Source organism: Crinia signifera, chromosome 8, assembly GCF_055691185.1.
Source record: "Crinia signifera chromosome 8, ASM5569118v1, whole genome shotgun sequence".
Classification (NCBI taxonomy): Eukaryota; Metazoa; Chordata; class Amphibia; order Anura; family Myobatrachidae; genus Crinia; species Crinia signifera.
The window spans coordinates 32603850-32624804 of record NC_139224.1 but is presented as its reverse complement, the minus strand read 5'-3'; the positions used below and the strand labels follow the sequence as shown (position 1 = coordinate 32624804).

Genomic DNA, 20955 nt, shown 5'->3' with positions numbered 1-20955 from the left:
TTGGAACGGCCTCTCGGAGCGCCTGAAGGATGATCTGGCAACCCGCGATGTACCAACGAAACTGGACAAATTAATCCCCCTGTGTAACAAGATAGACTTACGCATCCATGAGAGACAGTCTGAAAAAAACCGAGGGCTTCAATACCGCTTTCGGCCATCTTCCTCCAATCCAGTGGCTGTCCCAACTTCGTCTCCTCCCGATGAGCCCATGCAAATCAATCGGGCTCAGCTCACCCCAGAAGAATGTCAGAGACGACGCCGCGAGAACCTGTGTCTGTATTGTGGTAACCCCAGGCATATGGTGGCAACTTGTTCTCAGCGACCGGGAAACTCCCGCTCCTAGCCCAGCCTGGAGACACCAGGTTAGGAGTATTATCTCAGTCTCCAAATTAAGCGGAACCTGTTATGTCCATAACATTAGACTCGCCTTCGGGTCCTAAGACTGTGTTTTCTCTTTTAGATTCCGGAGCAGCGGAAAACTTTATTACTGCAGAGTTGGTCAGTCAACTGAAGATTCCTGTTAGAAACCTCTCCCAAAGTATTTCCTTATCAGCCGTGGATGGAAGTCGAATCTCGTGTGGGTCGGTGACCCAGCAGACCCTTCCCCTTTGTGTTTATGTTGTAGCCCTCCATAGGGAGCAAATTCAGTTTCTAGTTATTCCGAAAGCATCGCATCAGATAGTTCTAGGTTATCCTTGGTTAACTCGACATAATCCCCATATCGATTGGCAAAGGATGGAAATACTGTCGTGGGGAGAGGGTTGTTCATCTGCATGTTTATTTAAGGTCCAACCCTTCAATAAAGTTTCCATCACATCCTCCTTGCAAATCCCGTCTCCATATGTCTCTTACTCCGACGTTTTCAGTAAACAAGCAGCTGAGATTTTACCTCCGCATAGGAACTGGGACTGTCCAATCGACCTCCTGCCAGGGAAAGAGCCACCAAGGGGTCGTACATACCCACTCTCTCTCTCAGAGACCAAAGCAATGTCTGATTATATCAAAGAGAATCTAGCCAAGGGTTTTATTCGGCCGTCAACCTCACCAGCCGGGGCAGGATTCTTCTTTGTGCAAAAGAAAGATGGAGGTTTAAGACTACCGGGGCTTAAACGCAATCACTGTAAAGAATCGCTACCCACTTCCTCTTATTACAGAGCTGTTCGACCGGGTTAAAGGAGCAACCCTATTCACCAAACTAGACCTCCGTGGCGCTTACAATTTGATTCGGATCAGAGCCGGAGATGAATGGAAGACCGCATTCAATACCCGGGATGGACACTTTGAATATTTGGTCATGCCATTTGGGCTCAGCAACGATCCTGCTGTCTTTCAGAATTTTGTAAATTAAATTTTTAGAGACCTTCTGTATAAATCCGTCGTGGTCTACCTGGATGATATCCTGATCTTCTCTTCGAATCTAAAGACCCACCGACACCATGTACGAGAAGTCCTTCAGAGGTTACGAGAAAACCATCTATATTGCAAACTGGAGAAGTGTGTCTTCGAGCAATCCTCTATGCCTTTTTTGGGGTACATCATCTCAGGACATGGACTAAGAATGAACCCTGAGAAGGTGCAAGCCATTTTGAACTGGTCAAGACCAGCAACCCTGAAAGCCATCCAACAATTTCTGGGCTTCTCTAATTATTACCAAAAATGTATTAGAGGTTTTTCTGCCTTGGTCGCCCCCCTCACTGCCCTCACCAGGAAGGGTGCAAATCCAGCTCAGTGGACTCCCAAAGCCGAATCTGCCTTCAACTCTTTAAAGCAAGCGTTCACCTCGGCTCCCATACTGAGACAACCAGACACTAGTCAACCATTCTTCCTGGAGGTGGACGCATCCTCGGAAGCGGTCGGCGCGGTCCTCTCTCAGAGAAGCGAGGATCTCAAAATGCATCCTTGCGGGTTCTTCTCAAGGAAATTCTCCCAGGCCGAGAGAAATTACAACATTGGGGAACAAGAACTTCTCACTGTGAAACTAGCCCTAGAGGAATGGCGGTACCTGCTGGAGGGGGCTATTCACCCGATCACTATTTACACTGAGCACCGTAATCTGATCTTTCTAAAAAACATCCAAGGACTTAATCCCCGCCTGGCTCGATGGGCTATGTTCTTCACCTGATTTAATTTTACACTCACCTTCCGACCAGGAACCCAGAACCAGAAGGCAGATGCTTTGTCCCGTTCTTTGTCTTACAACGAGCAGACACCCAAGGTTCATCCGGTCCTAGAGTCCAAAGTGTTTGCCGCAACCCAGCCACAACCACCAACAGGAAAAACCTATGTGGCTTCCCCTCTCCGAAAAAAACTCATTACCTGGGCCCATGCCTCCCGATTCACGGGTCATGCCGGTGTCCACAAGACAGTAGACTTCTTAGAAAGGTCTTATTGGTGGCCCACACTGAGATCTGATGTGAAGACTTACATCTCCTCGTGCGTCAAGTGTGAGCAGCACAATGTACCCAGACGACCACCAGCTGGAACCTTGTTACCCTTACCCATTCCTCAGCGTCCTTGGAGGCACCTATCCATGGACTTCATCACTGATTTACCAGCCTCTCAAGGTTATACCACAATTTGGGTTGTCATCGACCGATTCTCAAAAATGGTCCACTTTGTCCCGTTAAAAAAGTTGCCCACTGCACCTGAGCTGGCACAACTCTTTATTTCCGAGATCTTCAAGCTGCATGGGATTCCTTCCGAAATTGTTTCTGACCGAGGTGTTCAGTTTGTTGCAAGATTTTGGAAAGCTCTCTGCTCAGCACTTCAAATAAAACTACAATATTCCACTGCATATCATCCATAGTCAAACGGTTCTATGAAACGGGTGAATCAAGATTTAGAGACTTTCCCTCGTATCCATGTATCCTCCTCTCAAAACGACTGGGTAGAACATTTACCATGGGCGGAGTTCGCCCATAACAACACTTACCATTCATTTACCGGGTTCTCACCATTCCTTATTGTCTACGGGCACCATCCTAAGGTTCCTGGATTCCCTGAGTTACCCTCAATGGATCTTCCTGCAGTTACAAAGTCATTAAAGCATTTTTCAAGAATATGGAACAAAGTACTGTTTAACTTAAAGAAATCTTCCTCTCAATACAAGAAATGGGCCGATAAAAAGCGCAGGGTGGTTCCAAGATTATCTATAGGAGATCAAGTATGGCTGTCTACCAAAAACCTGCAACTGCGGGTTCCGTCCATGAAGTTCGCTCCTCGCTTCATCGGGCCGTTTTCTGTGATAGAAGTCATCAATCCAGTAGCCTATAGACTCAAGTTACCATCTTATCTCAAAGTTCCGTCTTCTTTTCACATTTCCTTGTTAAAACCTTTAGTCCTGAACCGGTTCCGGAGAACTCTACCTCATCCTCCAAGGATTCTTACGGAGAGAGGAGAAGAATATGAAGTTAAGGAAATATTGGACTCTCGTTTTCGTTATAGACGCTTACAATATCTGTTGGACTGGAAGGGTTATGGTCCTGAGGAAAGATCCTGGGAGTATGCGTCAGACATCCACGCTCCAGCATTAATTCGTAAATTCCACAAAGAACATCCAGAAAAACCCAGGAAGTGTCCGGAGGCCACCCAAAAAGGGGGGGGTACTGTCACGGCCCGCTGCAGGGGGACGCTGGCGCAGCAGGGCATACCTGTGAGGGTGCTCTGGAGGGGTTCCACTGGTGGTGGGGCAGGCTGCTGGCGCTGGTCCTGTGTGGCCAGGCGTCCTCTTGGTGTGCAGACAGACTCTGGAAGCAAGTGTAATGCTGTGAGCACCGGACTCCGCGGCGGCCATCTTGGTTGTGGGCAAACAGCCCATTTTGCCCTTACTCCTATTCTGGACGTCCCAAACGAGTGGAAACCGCCCTAAGGGGTATTTAGGAGGCAAGCCTGATGCAGGAAGTTGCCAGTGCAACGTCTCCACAGTCTAGTACTGTGGCCAACAGTTCTCTGTGCTCCAGTCATCCTGCAAAGCTATTAGACTCCAGCCTGACTACCGTTTCACCTGCTAACTTACAATCCTGCCTGCCAGTGTATCCCAGCCTGCCTTATTCCGTATTTCTTGGTGGTTCCCTGAGCCTCTGCCTTCCAATATTACCCTTCGCCAGAGTGCCTACCCTTGTGTCGGCAGCGCTGACACCCCCACGGGTAAACTATCTACTACTGCCGCAGTGCTACCAATAAAGGAACCCATTCATGCAACAGCCGATCCTTCGTCCAGCACGTTTGTTATACAGAGGTCCAGACCCCCCAGAAGTTCCCGTGCCAGTACCAGGTCCACAAAACCTCCCGAGCGTGACAACCATGTACTGATATTAGATTTTATTGTAATTGTATGCTGAATAGATCAGAAATAAGCTAACTATCATTTTTATATAACTCTAGTATTTATATAAATACTGTATATATACACTGCTTAAAAAAATAAAAGGAACACTTAAACAACACAATGTAACTCCAAGTAAATCACACTTCTGTGAAATCAAACTGTCCACTTAGGAAGCAACACTGATTGACAATCAATTTAGCATGCTGTTGTGCAAATGGAATAGAAAACAGGTGGGAATTATAGGCAATTAGCAAGACACCCCCAATAAAGGAGTTGTTCTGCAGGTGGTGACCACAGACCACTTCTCAGCTCCTAAGCTTTCTGGCTGATGTTTTGTTCACTCTTGAAAGTTGGCAGTGCTTTCACTCTAGTGGTAGCATGAGATGGAGTCTACAACCCACACAAGTGGCTCAGGTAGTGCAGCTCATCCAGGATGGCACATCACTGTGAGCTGTGGCAAGAAGGTTTGCTGTGTCTGTCAGCCTAGTGTCCAGAGAATGAAGGCGCTACCAGGAGACAGGCCAGTACATCAGGAGACGTGGAGGAGGCCGTAGGAGGGCAACAACCCAGCAGCAGGACCGCTACTTCCACCTTTGTTCAAGGATGAACAGGCGGAGCACTGCAAGAGCCCTGCAAAATGACCTCCAGCAGGCCACAAATGTGCATGTGTCTACTCAAATGGTCAGAAAGAGACTCCATGAGGGTGGTATGAGGGCCCAACATCCACAGGTGCAGGACGTTTGTCATTTGCCAGAGAACACCAAGATTGGCAAATTCGCTACTGGCGCCCTGTGCTCTTCCGATGAAAGCAGGTTCACACTGAGCACGTGACAGATGTGACAGATTCTGGAGACGCGAAGGAGAACATTCTGCTGCCTACAACATCCTCCAGCATGACCGGTTTGGCAGTGGGTCAGTAATGGTGTGGGGTGGCATTTCTTTGGGGGGCTACACAGCCCTCCATGTGCTCACCAGAGGTAGCCTGACTGCGATTAGGTACCCAGATGTGATCCTCAGACCCCTTGTGAGACCATATGCTGGTGCGGTTGGCCCTGGGTTCCTCCTAAAACAATGCTAGACCTCATGTGGCTGGAGTGTGTCAGCAGTTCCTGCAAGACGAAGGCATTGATGCTATGGACTGGCTCGCCGGTTCCCCAGACCTGAATCCAATTGAGCATATCTGGGACATCATGTCTCGCTTCATCCACCAACACCACGTTGCACCACAGACTGTCCAGGAGTTGGTGGATGCTTTAGTCCAGGTCTGGGAGGAGATCCCTCAGGAGACCATCCGCCACCTCATCAGGAGCATGCTCAGGCATTGTAGGGAGGTCATACAGGCACGTGGAGGCCACACACACACACTACTGAGCCTCATTTTGACTTGTTTTAAGGACATTACATCAAAGTTGGATCAGCCTGTAGTGTGTTTTTCCACGTTCATTTTGAGTGCGACTCCTAATCCAGGCCTCCATGGGTTAATAAATTTGATTTCCATTGATAATTTTTGTGTGATTTTGTTGTCAGCACATTCAACTATGTAAAGAACAAAGAATTTAATAAGAATAATATAAGTAAGGGTACACTGTAATGTAGCATAATAAGAACTGCGGGACTGTCATTTGGCATAATATGTACTGGGGGCACTGTAACATGCAAAATATGAGTTTGAACTGGAGGGCACTTTTATGTGGCCGAGTATGAACTGGTGGGCACTGTGTGGGAAATTTACTAAGATGATAATTAGACTTCACATGTGATGTTGCTATGGGTAACCGAACTATACTCCGATATAACCGACTTTTTGTATCAGCTCTAACCAGGGTTGTCTATCCTCCCGAAATGGCCGGGAGGGTCCCGGAAATCGGGTCGCCCTCCCGGCCCCCCTGAAAGGGGGCAACCCTCCCGCATAACCCCCCATCTCCCGCAAATCGCCCCTTTACCGGGTGTCCGCCGGTAAAATGACGCAATCGCGTCCTTTTAGCCCCACCATGCAATGCCTGAAATACTGGCATTGCACGGCAATAGGCAAGCCCCCCAACAGGATAACCCATCTGTGGCTCCGCCCCCAAGCCGGCTCTTTTTCCTCCCGGCGATGGCCCCGCCCCCCTGCCTAACAGAGCTGGCTTCAATCTCCCGGAGAGGGCAACTCCAAAGTCGGCAAGTATGGCTCTAACAATCATATACTGCAATTTAAATATATATATATATATATATATATAGGAACTTGTGGGGATAGCACTCATTACAGATGATTAGCGGGTGCAGGGTCCTGTGTAATTATAAGAAAACTTCATATCCAATGGACATATAGACAGCACTCCTTGTAGATGAAAAAGAATGAAATAATTTATTTCATATGGCAGAAAGTCATAGCATAGCTAAACTGGACTGGGATGCAACTGATGGCTTTTTAAGGTATGGACACATCAAAGATAATAGTCACCAAAGCGCAGCATGATCACACAGTCAGGCAACAGTCGACGGAACCGTTTCGGCTTTATCCAGCCTTCATCCTGGACTGACTCACAAAGAATGAGTGCCTCAGTTCAGTATAAAAGGCTTCTACCAAATTGAATAAATGTGAGACACCTGTGCAAATCAGAGATGCTAGACGTTCATAGGGCTGTTATCCCAATAAGGAACACCCACCGGATCTCCATATATGGCATATCCGGATCAGCTATATATATATATATATGCAGACACACACAAAGTTGTACATACTGTAGGTATACACACACACTTGTACATATACACACACATATACTGTATATACATACATAAACTTTAATCTAGAGAGTCCCTGAATTCTGAGCCTCTATTATGCTGTCTTAAGCAATTACAAATGTACGTAGCTGATGTGATTCCCAAATTGGGAGGTCTAATGTGTTTTAGATAGTATGTCACTGAGACATTTCCATCCCTTGGGCGCTGAGCATACAGATAAGATTTATGAGCGTGCTCAGTGAATCTTCCATAGCCAGGAAAGGAGAGCAGTTCATATGGTTAGCAGCAGATATTACAGCAGGCTGCATTGTACATAATGCTGTTGCCAGCACTTCTCTCCCCTTCTAGGAATGCCCAGGCCTCCGCAATTCATACAATGGCTTAATGCTTGGCTACAGTTGTATGGCAGACATTGTAGACCCTCTTACCTTCAGTACTGGGGCACAGGCTGGATTGTTTGAGCTTGAGTAAAGGATCCAAGTCCTGATTCTGGCTTGCTGGTATTATAGGGGGACTGAATGCATTTAGCCAATCCCTAGGAGACAGAAAAGGAGATGTTACCTATTATTGATTTGAGGTTTTATTATTGCAGACATTCATTATCACTCTGACACAGGGTTGCTTCAAGTTACGTCCATCATTGTTTAATCTTCGCTGTATCCTCAGTGTCATAGGATGGTGTAGTAGCTGCTAGTGGCCAGATGCACTAAGCTTCAAAAGTGGTAAAATTGAGAGTGATAAACAGCCAGCCAATCAGCTCCTGTCTGACATTTTTCAAAACCAGATGTAAAGGTTGTGGTATACCTGCGCACCAAGTGTTACTGTTGTGGACTCAAAACCAGCCTGTGACATGGCAGGCAGGAGCTGATTGGCTGGCTGTTTATCACTCTCCATTTTATCACTTTTGAAGCTTAGCGCATCTGGCGCATTGTGAGTAAGAGAAGCGGATGATGCTGACAGCGTCACTTTATCCTAGATGGCTTCCATAAAGCAAATATTGTACATGATTCCAAATATAGAATTATGCAGTAATGTGGCATACACATGGGGCGATTTCAGGGCATTTTCTAAGCGATCTCACCAGATCGCTTACAAAATGCCCCGACATCGCACCATGGGGCCTTAGCGTTACTGTTGCGCGGCCCTGTGCGTTGCTTAATATCCAGCATGCAGGATAAATCTAGTGAGATCGCCGGTCTTGGCCAGTGTTATCACCGGAGAACACTGGCCCTGACAGATCGCTCAGCAACATCTTCCTGTGTGTAGACCCTTAAGAAGTGGTGACCGCTGTATATTGCGGCTGTGTGTTGCCCACAAAAGTATTAAATGCATAGTAATCAGCCTTCATGGTTCAAATCGCTAGTCTGTAACCTATCAGTGTAAATAGAAAGGAGACATTTTCAGGGTGCAACATTGAATTGGGGGACCCACAGGGCCGGTGCGAGCTGTCCCGGCACCCTAGGCAAATCTTCCCCCGCCCCCCCTCCCCTCCCCTAGGCGGGCGGGTGTAAGCTCACCCGCAGATAGCCACGGCGCTGACCAGCACAGGGGGGGGGGGGGGGGGTTTGCGGGCACCACCCGCCGATAGCATCAACGGGCGGGCCCCACGGGTGGGCAGGTGTAAGCTCACCTGTTCCCGCAGAGAGCCGCTGACCAGAACGGGGGGGGGGGGAGTTTGCCGGCACCACCCGCCGATCACTTCAATGGGCGGGCTCCACAGGACGGGTGGCTGTAAGCTCACCTGTTCCTTCCCTGCTGTTATTTGGCAGCAACTTTCGTTTCTGCGAGGAGTCCTCGGGCGGGAGCGCTGCTGCAGCTCAGTACCGCCCTCCAGTGGCCGGCGCCCTAGGCAAATGCCTAAGGCTGCCTAGTGGTGGCGCCGGCCCTGGGGACCCATAGCAGAACCTTGGGTGTGCAGAGGACCTTTAACAGCGACGCTCCCTGCAACTATGCACCATTGTGTCATTTACAATTGACTGCAAGACACATATCATAGTTGCCTACCCTCCTGCACTCTGCAGGAGACTCCCTGAAATAGCAGCAATCTCCCTCTCTCCCTTATTAGTCTAGCAATCTCCCTCATTTCACCTAGCCCACATTTCACTGTTACATTTTTGGGAAAAAAGGAATGAGAGATAGATACATTTATATAGAATCGTCAGCACCATTTCCCAGCACTTTACCAAGTATAGTAGCTCTTACTAACTGCTTTGGGGCTCATCTACATTTGGATATAAGTAATTTTAAATTACAGTACACACCCACGCTTCTAGGTGCCACGTTCACAATCTCTTTTCACAATCTGTCCATATATGGAACTAGACACGTCCTTTGGGTGGAGCATGACACGCCCCCTCAATGGGGCGCTTTCCAAAATTCCATTACCAACTATAATCTCCCTGAAACTAGTTTTCAAAAGTAGGGAAGTATGACACATATTCAGCATAAGGTATGCTTTATTCATACATCATATAAAAATATGTATCCCTTCATCCATTATGAGTTTCCTCAGCTTAAGTAGACGCTGCATTTGCTTGCGCTAAATTGCAATAAATAATCCACTGCTGATAGTGTGGGGCTCCTAATATTACAGCCAGCTGGTGAGCTTATGGACAATGTAGAGTTAATATTAGTATTAGTAATATTGTTTGGATCATACTGATCATCGTCATGATTTTTCAGCAAGTCAAAGGGCCAGATTTCGCATGCTGGGTACCTCCTTGCAATGCGATCGCAAAGTTTTGCAATCGCATTGCTATTATGCAAGTACTTTACCATACAGGGAACTGCTCGCATGTTAAGGGTAGCCCCTGGCTGCGCAGCATACGCACCGTTGAGCCGCTGCTCCTGCTGGCCCTTACACTGCAGTTGCATTTTGCTGAATGTGACCGCAGCTTAAACGGACACACATGCACAGATTCCCAAAATCTGCCTCTATATCCGAGCCTTTCAGCCAATATCATATTAGGACAATCATATTACTACAAAGTAGTGCGTTTATTACCATGAGTTTATTACCGAAACGGTCGTGCATGCGCACAGAACAATGTGTCAGGCCAAATACCTGATTATTGGCAAATCAGCTCAATAACGTGCGGGCAGCGTTTACTCCACACGCACCGCTGCAAAATTTCCAGCGTTGCATGTGGACCAGAATAAGGTCCTAAGTCTAAGTTAGCAAGTGAAGTGCCCAGTGAGTGGATTCGGTATGTCTGTACTACTGTATGTTGCATCCATTTTCAACATGTCACTGTCTAAAGTGTGACTCAAGACAGAATAACAAAGCTATCTTAAACTGTGAACGCCTAACACGACACTTGCTAAGACACTTTAGCAACGTGGTAATGATCAACACCAGGATTCCTTCAGATCATCTCCTGCTGCTGGGGGGATGCTGACAGGCTGACAAACACAGCTCTGTCCAGTGTGCTGCGAAATGTTGTGATGTACAATAGAGATATTACACACATAAGTGTCTCCAGGAATGTTCCCTTCTAGCAAAACATCTAATGATGGTCTACTGTGATTATGAAACTGACCAATAGAAATGCCACATGTTTGTAAACATTGGAATTAAAACTGTCCAGCTATAGTTTTAAATGATCTCTGTGGGCCTGATTCAGAGGCGGGTGCTGCTGCACCCGCAATAGCAGACACAGGGCCTCATTCAGTTCTGGTTTCCTGATTACTGCACACACATAGGACCCGTTCTGCGATCGCATCTCAGAAATGCAAACACCCCTGTCTGATTGACAGGCAGAGCCATCACGGGGAGGGACTGGGGTGGAGTTGGCTAGTCTTCAGCAAAACATGGGGGGTTTATTAAACATCCTCTACCACCCTGGAAGTTATGTATCAGGGCCCCTTCATTCAGCCCAATGCCCCCTTCTCCCACCTCATCTCCCACCATCTGTGCAGTAAAGGGGTAATTAGTGGAAATTACTGATCCAAGCCCTACATGCTGAGCGGTTGATATAATACCCCCTACCACCCGCGGGACATCAAAGCTTCCCACACCTTTACCGCTGGAGGATCAGTAGAGGCCCCAATACATTGCTATGCCCAGGGGTCTACACTGCTGTTGACGCCCCTTATTATTATTTTTTAATTATTATTATTTATATACATTTGGTCTATCTTTAATACTTTAACTGACCCGGCATATACTCGGTCACCTAAGTGTCCATCTCCGTGCTTTGCTCTGCCCCTCTGGAAACCCCCTTCTGAAAATCCTGCGTTTGCCCCTGGCAAATGCAGACAGGAGGTGGTATGCAGGCAGGAGGTGGTATGCAAGCAGGAGGTGGTATGCAGGCAGGAGGTGGTATTCAGGCAGGGGTGGTATGCAGGTAGGCGGTGGTATACAGGTAGGAGGTGGTATGCAGGCAGGAGGTGGTATGCAGGCAGGAGGAGGAGGTATGCAGGAAGGAGGTGGTATGCAGGCAGGAGAAGGTATGCAGACAGGAGGAGGTATGCAGGCAGGAGGTGGTATGCAGGCAGGAGGATGAGGTATGCAGACAGGAGGTGGAATGCAGGCAGGAGGAGGTATGCAGACAGGAGGAGGTATGCAGGCAGGAGGTGGTATGCAAGCTAGAGGAGGTATGCAGGCAGGAGGTGGAATGCAGGCAGGGGGTGGTATGCAGGTAGGAGGAGGTATGCAGGCAGGAGGAGGTATGCAGGCAGGAGGTGGTATGCAGGCCGGAGCTGGTATGCAGGCAGGAGGAGGTATGCAGGCAGGGGGTGGTATGCAGGCAAGATGAGGTATGCATGCAGGAGGTGGTATGTAGGTGGGGATGGTATGCAGGCAGGAGTGGTATGCAGGCAGGAGGAGGAGGTATGCAGGCAGGAGGAGGGGTACTTTTGGATTATCATGGCTCCCATCGCATGCCATATATAGTGGCATGCGATTGGATGCAATTTTTGCCGTTTTTTTGACAATTTTTGCATGCGTTTTTTAACAGAAAAGCATCCAAATGCATTGAAATTAGTATCAAACATGTTCAATGGCCCCCAAATGTCATTTTGGGGGTGGTATGCAAGCCAAAGGTGGTATGCAGGCTAGAGGAGGTGGTATGCAGGCAGGAGGTGGTATGCAGGCAGGGGGTGGTATGCAGGTAGGAGGAGGTATGCAGGCAGGAGGTGGTATGTAGGCAGGAGGAGGTATGCAGGCAGGGGGTGGTATGCAGGCAAGAGGAGGTATGCAGGCAGGGGGTGGTATGCAGGCAAGAGGAGGTATGCAGGCAGGAGGTGGTATGTAGGTGGGAATGGATTATCATGGCTCCCATCGCATGCCATATATAGTGGCATGCGATTTTTGAAGTTTGTTTGACAATTTTTGCATGCGTTTTTTTAACAGAAAAGCATCCAAATGCATTGAAATTAGTATCAAACATGTTTAATGGCCCCCAAATGTCATTTTGGGGGTGGTATGCAAGCCGAAGGTGGTATGCAGGCTAGAGGAGGTGGTATGCAGGCAGGGGGTGGTATGCAGGTAGGAGGAGGTATGCAGGCAGGAGGAGGTATGCAGGCAGGAGGTGGTATGTAGGCAGGAGGAGGTATGCAGGCAGGGGGTGGTATGCAGGCAAGAGGAGGTATGCAGGCAGGAGGTGGTATGTAGGTGGGAATGGTATGCAGGCAGGAGTGGTATGCACATCATTTTTTTATTGCTAAGGATCGCATATGTTAAACTGCTGCAAGCAGCTTTGTATATACGATCTATACTGAATGAGGGCCGCTGTTGGAACAGCAGGAGAGATAATGTGCAAATTTTAATGTTAGCCTTCCATAGGCAAACACAGGGGGGGTTTCTGGTTGCCCGGAAACCTCCCTCCTCTTGGCAAGCACCTTAAATTATGATAACAATAGCATTGGTATATAATATTATTAATAGAATATTGTAAATTGTATATCAAAAGTTTAATTTAATAAAATATATTGATTAATAAGCCATACATAAAAACCAACAGCAATTAAAAATATACAGAGCGTAGCAGCCAGGAGGAAGAGACAGGAGCCCTACCATGAAGTGTGAGATTCTGAGTTTAAAAGGTGCAGTACTTGTTCTATTATGTTTGCATATTTATTTATTTATTATGATATGTTTAACCTTTTCCTTTCTTATTTAAATGTTTGAATCAGCCTTTACTATAGACCATCTGTACTGTTAAATATTAATACTGTATTCCATACAGTGTCCACTGTGTAAAAAGACCCCCCTCTAAAAATCCTGCGGTTGCCACTGGCCTTCCACTTTTGTACAAGCTTGTGGTGGCAAGTGCTGTGATGCTTCAGTTTTCGCAGATTTCTCTAAACATGCAGCCTCCCACCCATACTTGTCTACATTTTGGACAAGGGGGACAGTCAGCTCCGGAAAAAGAGGGGTGGGGGGGGGGTGGGGCTGGAGGTGGGGCATAAAAGGGGCTGGGGTGAGGCTTACAAGGAAGTCCTGTGTTGGGGGCATGGCCAGTGAAAGCATATCATGGCCACCTCCCGATATGCAATGCCAGTATTACAGGCATGGCACAGTCTCTGTGTGTATGTGTGTGGTGGCTACGATGACAAAATTGTCATCATTTGGTCCCCATGGACCCCCCGCATAGGGGGACTTGCGGGAGACTGATGACAATGTGAGGGACTTACCCAACTTTCCAGGGACTCGGGAGGGAGACACGGTTTTTAGGAGCTTCCTGGACATATTGGGAGGGTAGGCAAGTTTGCTCTCTGTCCATCCTGGGCTACGGTGAAAGCAGAAAGTCTCCTGGAACTGAGTGGCAGCCCTGTCCATGTGTAAGGGGGAACAATTGTATTGATCAACCGCAACCCCCTGGATCAGACAGCCTTCATACTGATTACACTTCATTAGTAGACACTATAATACCCTAATTGGGTGCTGTGGTACTTATATGTTAGTTGGGCGCCCACTATAGTTAGTACGCTCATACCCCACTATGCAAGTTGGAATGGAGTTGATTGTATATAGTGTGGCGAGCGTAGCGAGCCACTGAGCGCGAATCGTGGCGAGCGTAGCGAGCCCCGTGAGGGGACGCGGAAAACTAAGCAAATAGCTTAGTGGGCGCCCAACTAACATATAAGTACCTGTGCTGTGTATTTAGCATTTACTCCCTACACTGCCAATCCACATCGTACATAGGGGGTTATTCTGATTCACTGGAAAAGGCACAATCACTCTCTAATGGACAAAACCATATGCACTGCAAGTGGGGCAGATGTAACATGTGCAGAGAATTAGATTTGGGTGTTTTATTGTTTCTGTGCAGGGTAAATACTGGCTGCTTTATTTTTACACTGCAATATAGATATCAGTTTGAAGTACAAACCCCACCCAAATCTAACTCTCTCTGCACATGTTACATCTGCCCCACCTGCAGTGCACATGGTTTTGTCCATTAGAGAGTGATTGTGCCTTTTCGAGTGAATCAGAACAAACCCCATAGTACTAGTGCATACTACTGTGTTGGCCTAGACTAGACACATCTGCTACAGTACACTTGCATGCAGCAGGGAGGAGGGAATCTGTTTGGAGCCTGCAGAGTTGGGGGGGGGCTCCTCATTGTATAATCCCTTTCTCACTTCTATTCCACAATGTATTTATGAGGGCAATATTGCGATAGGACCTTTCTGTGTTACATAGTACAGGAGCTGCGTTGCCATACTCACATAGGAGCATAAGGCAGTCTCAGTGACCAACAGCCAAATATCGTCCGTTTGTAGATGTGTGCTCGCTCAGGTACGGACATATATATGCAAATATGTGCCAATGTTATGAAATAGCTTCCTGCTCATCTCGTCAGGCCAGAATGAAAACTAATGAGGCATACTTTGATTAATTAAAGACACTTCGTTATGTGTCATGAAGATTTTAAGTTGTAATCAATACAATCATCATGCAAAGGCCAAGTTCTACAGTCTGTGCCAAACTGGGAGAATACTAAGCAGTTCTTGTCCTGACTATCGGGCCAGCAAGCAGAATTTCAGATGTTTGTAGGCTGGGGTAGGGCATAGTTACCTCCCCTCCTGCATTCTGCAGGAGATTCCCTGAAATAACAGCAATCTCCCTCTCTCCCTCATTAGTCTAGCAATCTCCCTCATATCACCTAGCCCACATTACACTGTTACATCATAGTTACCTCTCCTCCTGCATTCAGCAGGAGACTCCCTGACATAGCAGCAATCTCCCTCTCTCCCTCATTAGTCTAGCAATCTCCCTCATATCACCTAGCCCACATTACACTGTTACATCATAGTTACCTCCCCTCCTGCATTCTGCAGGAGACTCCCTGATATAGCAGCAATCTCCCTCTCTCCCTCATTAGTCTAGCAATCTCCCTCATGTCACCTAGCCCACATTACACTGTTACATCATAGTTCCCTCCCCTCCTGCATTCTGCAGGAGACTCCCTGACATAGCAGCAATCTCCCTCTCTCCCTCATTAGTCTAGCAATCTCCCTCAAGTCACCTAGCCCACATTATAATGTTACATCATAGTTACCTCCCCTCCTGCATTCTGCAGGAGACTCCCTGACATAGCAGCAATCTCCCTCTCTCCCTTATTAGTCTAGCAATCTCCCTCATGTCACCTAGCCCACATTACACTGTTACATTTTTGGGGAAAAAAGGAATGAGAAATAGATACATTTGCATTGAATCATCAACCCCATTTCCCAGCACTTTACCAATTATAGTAACTCTTACTAACTGCTTTAGGGCTCATCTACATTTTGATATGTCATATTAAAATATTCCTCTCAGATGTACACATCCACGCTTCTAGGTGCCACGTTCACAATATCTCCATATACGGAACTAGACACGCCCTTTGGGTGGAGCATGACACGCCCCCTCAATGGGGCGCTGTGCAAACTTCTACTACCAACTATAATCTCACTGAAACTAGTTTTCAAAAGTAGGCAAGTATGTTCCAAACTGACTGGCAATCTTTCTGAATTGGGGCTGCCAGCTGTTGCTGTTGCTACTGATTCCAGAAACCTCGATGCAGAAAGCTGACAGAGGACAATGAACAATTAACTGCAAAAACTTCCATTTGAATGATAGAGAAATCATTCTTTAATATTTAAACCCATAGATGTGAACGAATAAGGAGCACATCGAGTGGTGACCCTATTTATAGGTGCAGAAAGAGTACAAAGAAACATCCTATCCTGCTTCTATTTGGTATTAAGGCTTCAAAAATATCATTAAATCAGCACAAACCGACAGTTATCATTTCCTGCACATTTTTCACAGCGAGCCGCCGCCTGACTAAGAGTAATCTGTTAATCTGCTCCATGCCACACAATCTGTCAAAATGACAGATACATTCTATCCTTAATACATAATATCTTCCTTTACTGTACGCCGTGGTGGGACTTGCCTTGGCTTGCAGTAACATTTGGGAAATCACTTTCATTTGTTTCACTGTTGTGAAGCTCTTGGATATTACCCAACACGTTGTTTATTATCTAGTGAGTTCCATATGTGAAGCTGATGATACAATTTACAGAATTATGTTTACGAAATGAGAGTTGAACACTATATACTGATGTGATAGAGTATGCATCAAGTCACGCTTGAGGAGAAAACAATAAAACACCCAACCTTCCGACTCACAATACATCTCCCAAATGTGCCTATTTCCAGCCCAAATCCTATTACGCTTTCATCCCTTTTTGAGTCTGATGTAGTGAAATGTACAAATAAGCTCTATACTAGTATGCACCGGAAACCTAACCTCTTTTATAAATCCCCTGCAAATGCACAGAACTGTATTGGAGCGGTGCAAACAGCTTACTGTGTATTGTAACTAGAGATAAGCAGACTCGGATTCCAGAGATCCGAGCCCCCACGGACGTCAGCATTCCGAGCCCGGTTCCGAGCAGCGTTTGGAGATTCCCGCCTGACTCGGGTCCGTCCGCGTGGTCAGAACGTCATCTCCCGGCGCCGGATTTCGCGAGGCTTTAAATAGCGGCTGCTGCGCCCGTCATCTTCACTCCAGTCTAGTAGTGGGTTTGGAGAGGGTGTGTTGGTGCTGCTGCTGGGGCTTAAGCTTGACCTTGAACGCAATATTTTTTATTCGCTGGGGCTGTCTCTCAGTGCTGCTGTGTAGTCTAACTGTGTACTTGTAGTACTACTGTCTCCTCTGTGCGGTCTACCTCTGGTGTGCTGTGCTGTAATTATTTTATTCGCTAGGGCTGTCTCCCTCAGTGCTGCTGTGTACTCTGTTCTCCTCTCTGCTTAGGGTGGGCTCTCCCTAGCAAGGAGGACAGTCTAACTGTGTACCTGTAGTACCACTGTCTCCTCTGTGCTGGGGCCTACCCCTGGTGCTGTAATATATATTATATGAATAATTAATTATATTATACAGGTTGAGTATCCGGTATCCGGACATCCCTTATCCGAATTATTCCAAAAACCGTGGTTTTTGGAATCATTCGAATTTTTTTTTTTTTTTAACCCCCTAACCCTCTTTTCATACTTACCAAGTCCCTGGGTGTCCACAGCAGGCCTCCAGCATCTTCTCCAGGGTCTCCAGCGGTCCCAGGAATGCATTGCACGAATGTGCGTGCGCGCCGTGACGTCACCGGTGCGCGCGCACACTCGCGCAATGCATTCCTGGGACCGCTGGAGACCAGGAGAAGATGCCGGAGGCCTGCTGTGGACGCCTGGGGACTGCGCGGACGCCGAGGGACCACCGGACACCATCAGGGGACAGGTAAGTATGGCTACAAAAAAAATATTCCAAAAACCGGAAAATTCCCCTATCCGAAATGCTCGCGGTCCCGAGCATTTCGGATAGGGGATACTCAACCTGTTTATAGTCCACTGGTGCTGCCTGCACTGAATCTGCCAGTATTATTTAGTTACTCACTCCACTGTTGCCACTGGCAGTGCTACTGCCTACCTAGTGTACCTACCTAGTACATACTAGGCTAGGCTATATCTAATTTAATTAAAAAATAATACTTGTGCTGCGTGGGACTGTAAAAAAGAATTCCATGCTGCTGGTGTACTGACGTGTGCCACTGAGTGCCACTGCCAAGCAGTACCTAATAATAACATTAATTATTATAAATTCTGCTGGTGCATATTCATAATAGTCTGCTACTGGTGGTGTGTAACTACCTTTTGTGGTGACCACTGGCTACTGCCTACCTACCTAGTAGTTTATTTTCTCTACCTACTAGGCTGCTATTTTATTAATAATTAATTTAATTATATATAGTCAACTGGTGCTGCCTGCACTGAATACTGTGAATAGAGGCTGCCAGTATTATTTACTCAGTCCACTCTTGCCACTGGCAGTGTTACTGCCTAAGTGTACCTACCTGGTAGTACAACTACATACTAGGCTGCTATATCTAATTTAATAAAAAAATAATACTTGTGCTGTGTGGGACTGTAAAAAATAATTCCATGCTGCTGGTGCACTGACGTGTGCCACTGAGTGACACTGCCAAGCAGTACCTAATAATACAGTTAATTATTATAAATTCTGCTGGTGCACAATACTAGTATTGCTGACGTATCTACCTGTCTTGTGCCTAGTACTGCCGTATCTACCTGTCTGGTGCCTAGTACTGCCGTATCTACCTGTCTTGTGCCTAGTACTGCCGTATCTACCTGTCTGGTGCCTAGTACTGCCGTATCTACCTGTCTGGTGCCTAGTACTGCCGTATCTACCTGTCTGGTGCCTAGTACTGCCGTTTCTGCCGCTGCAGTGCCACTCTTACATGAGCCAGTTTGTGCCGCACACTTGTGTGGCTTAGCATAGTCTAATCCAGCTACCTCGGTGCAACCTTTTGCCCTAAAAACAATATTGTGAGGTGTTCAGAATAGACTGGAAATGAGTGGAAATTAATGTTATTGAGGTTAATATAGCGTAGGAGCAAAAAAAAAATTCTGTGATTTTAGCAGCTTTTATGCTTTTTTAACAAAAAAATCAGAACCCAAAAAATCCAAACACAAAACACTTAGGAGGTGTTTTGCCAAAACCCATTAGAACCCAAAACCTCAAGGTAATCAGAACCCAAAACCCGAAAAGTGGCCGGTGCACATCCCTAATTGTAACATCATTTGCTTATTTATACACAACTGTGACCAGTTTTACTAGTATGTGCATAGGTAATGCCCCTTTCAGACCGCACTTAAAAACCGGTATTTTGCAGATTTTTAACCGTTTTAAAACGGTAATCTGTGCGGTCTGAAAGGTGCAGGACCACTTTACAGTTTTACAAAAGCCGTTTTTGTAAAACGGTTAAAATGGAGGGTCCTACCCGTTTCAGACACGGTATTTTGGCATCAAACGGTATTTAGGACCCAGCCAATGAGCTGGGTCCTAAATTCAGCTCAGTGAATATTTAATGAGAGCTCATTGAATATTCATAGCACTGGAGCCGCCCCCTGCCGCCCCCCCCCCGCGCGCGTTGGTTAACATCCTCCTCCTCCCCCCCCCCCCACAATGTGTTAAGAAACCCCCCCTGTGCAGCCGGTACCTCCGTAATTGCGGATCCTGGCAGTATGGACGGCTGCGCTTATAAAAAAAAAGGGGGGGGGGTTCTTAAACACATTGGGGGGTTGTTAGCCCTGGGGGGGGGTCTTAAACACATTGGGGGGTTGTTAGCCCTGGGTGGGGGTGTTAACCCAGGGGGGAGGGTGTTTGTGTGTTTTAAACGGGGGGGGGGTGGGGGTGCAGCGCTGAAGACTGGCTTTGACCCTGTATTTGGAAATTTTCCATAAACAAGTCTGCTAGTGTAAAAAAAAACGCACTTAAATGGTAATATACCGTTTAAGAGATGCGGTGTGAAGGGGGTTTTACCTGGCAGACCCGTTTTGGAAACGTTTTCAAATACAGGGTCAAAGCCAGTTTTGCGGTCTGAAAGCAGCATAAGAGTGTCAAGACAGGTGACAGCGGAGGGGACTTATTTGACTTGCTATTAGCCAGATATGATCATCTATTTCATAAGCAAATGCACCTGAGTCTGTTTGCAAATGAAGAAAATTAGTTTTGTTTTGCAGTCCACAAAATTGTTGTGACTCAAGAAAGTGGGGATACCAGGTTCTTGCAGATGTTCCTGGCTTAAGCTTGGGTACAGTGAGTCCCGTTCAGCAGAATCCGCTTGGCCATAATGAGGCTGTGTGGGGTCACACACAGCATTTTGGCTTTGTCCTGCAGAAAAGGATGCTGCCACTGCCAACCTAATTTTGGGGGGTTATTCAGATTCATACTTGCCGACTTTGTAAAACTCCTCTCCGGGAGAAGCCCGTGAACGTTTTGGGGGTGGGTCGAGGCTGACGTCACCAAGCCCCGCCCCCATGACTGGCAGCAGCATCAATTTGCGGGTCCGTGGACAGGGCTAAAATGACGTGAAATGATGCAATTCGCGTCATTTTAGCCCCGCCCCCTCCCCGCGGACCCGCAAAATTCAGAGTTTATTACCGCGGGGAAGGGGGGAGCTGGGGCTCCTGCGAAAATACAGGAGACTTGCCCACCTTCCTGGGGGGCCGGGAGCGGGACCCCATTTGCGGGACCCTCCCGGCCATTCCGGGAGGGTAGGCAAGTATGTTCTGATTCACTCGAAAGGCACAATCACTCTCTAATGGACAAAACCATATGCACTGCAGGTGGGGCTAATGTAACACTTGAAGGGGGTTGTTCTGATTCACTTTCTGAGTGAATCAGATTAACCCCCTTCAAGTGGAACACAGTGCGGTTAGACCCAGCGGTTGTGGTAACATAGGATCCTTGGTACAGGTTCCTTCCAGCTAAGTGGGTCCTGCTGATCGGGGCCCACTGTACCACAATGTGTGGCCCCAGCCTTAGAGGGCGTCTAGAGATACTTTTGTCTGTTCAAGTTTTCTGAGATAGCAGTAATTGGGGGCCAGA

The 20955-nt window shown here is 47.2% G+C and overlaps 1 protein-coding gene across 10 annotated transcripts in view; it reads right to left on the bottom strand.

The window, feature by feature from the left end:
• Positions 1 to 20955, bottom strand: part of CFAP20DC (CFAP20 domain containing) — a 269546-nt gene that overhangs the window by 9496 nt on the left and 239095 nt on the right. For all 10 annotated transcript variants that reach the window (XM_083156078.1, XM_083156081.1, XM_083156084.1 and 7 more), the window contains one exon: positions 7486 to 7592. In XM_083156078.1, coding sequence (XP_083012204.1) covers positions 7486 to 7592 — 107 coding nt within the window. The remainder of the gene's footprint in view (positions 1 to 7485; positions 7593 to 20955) is intronic.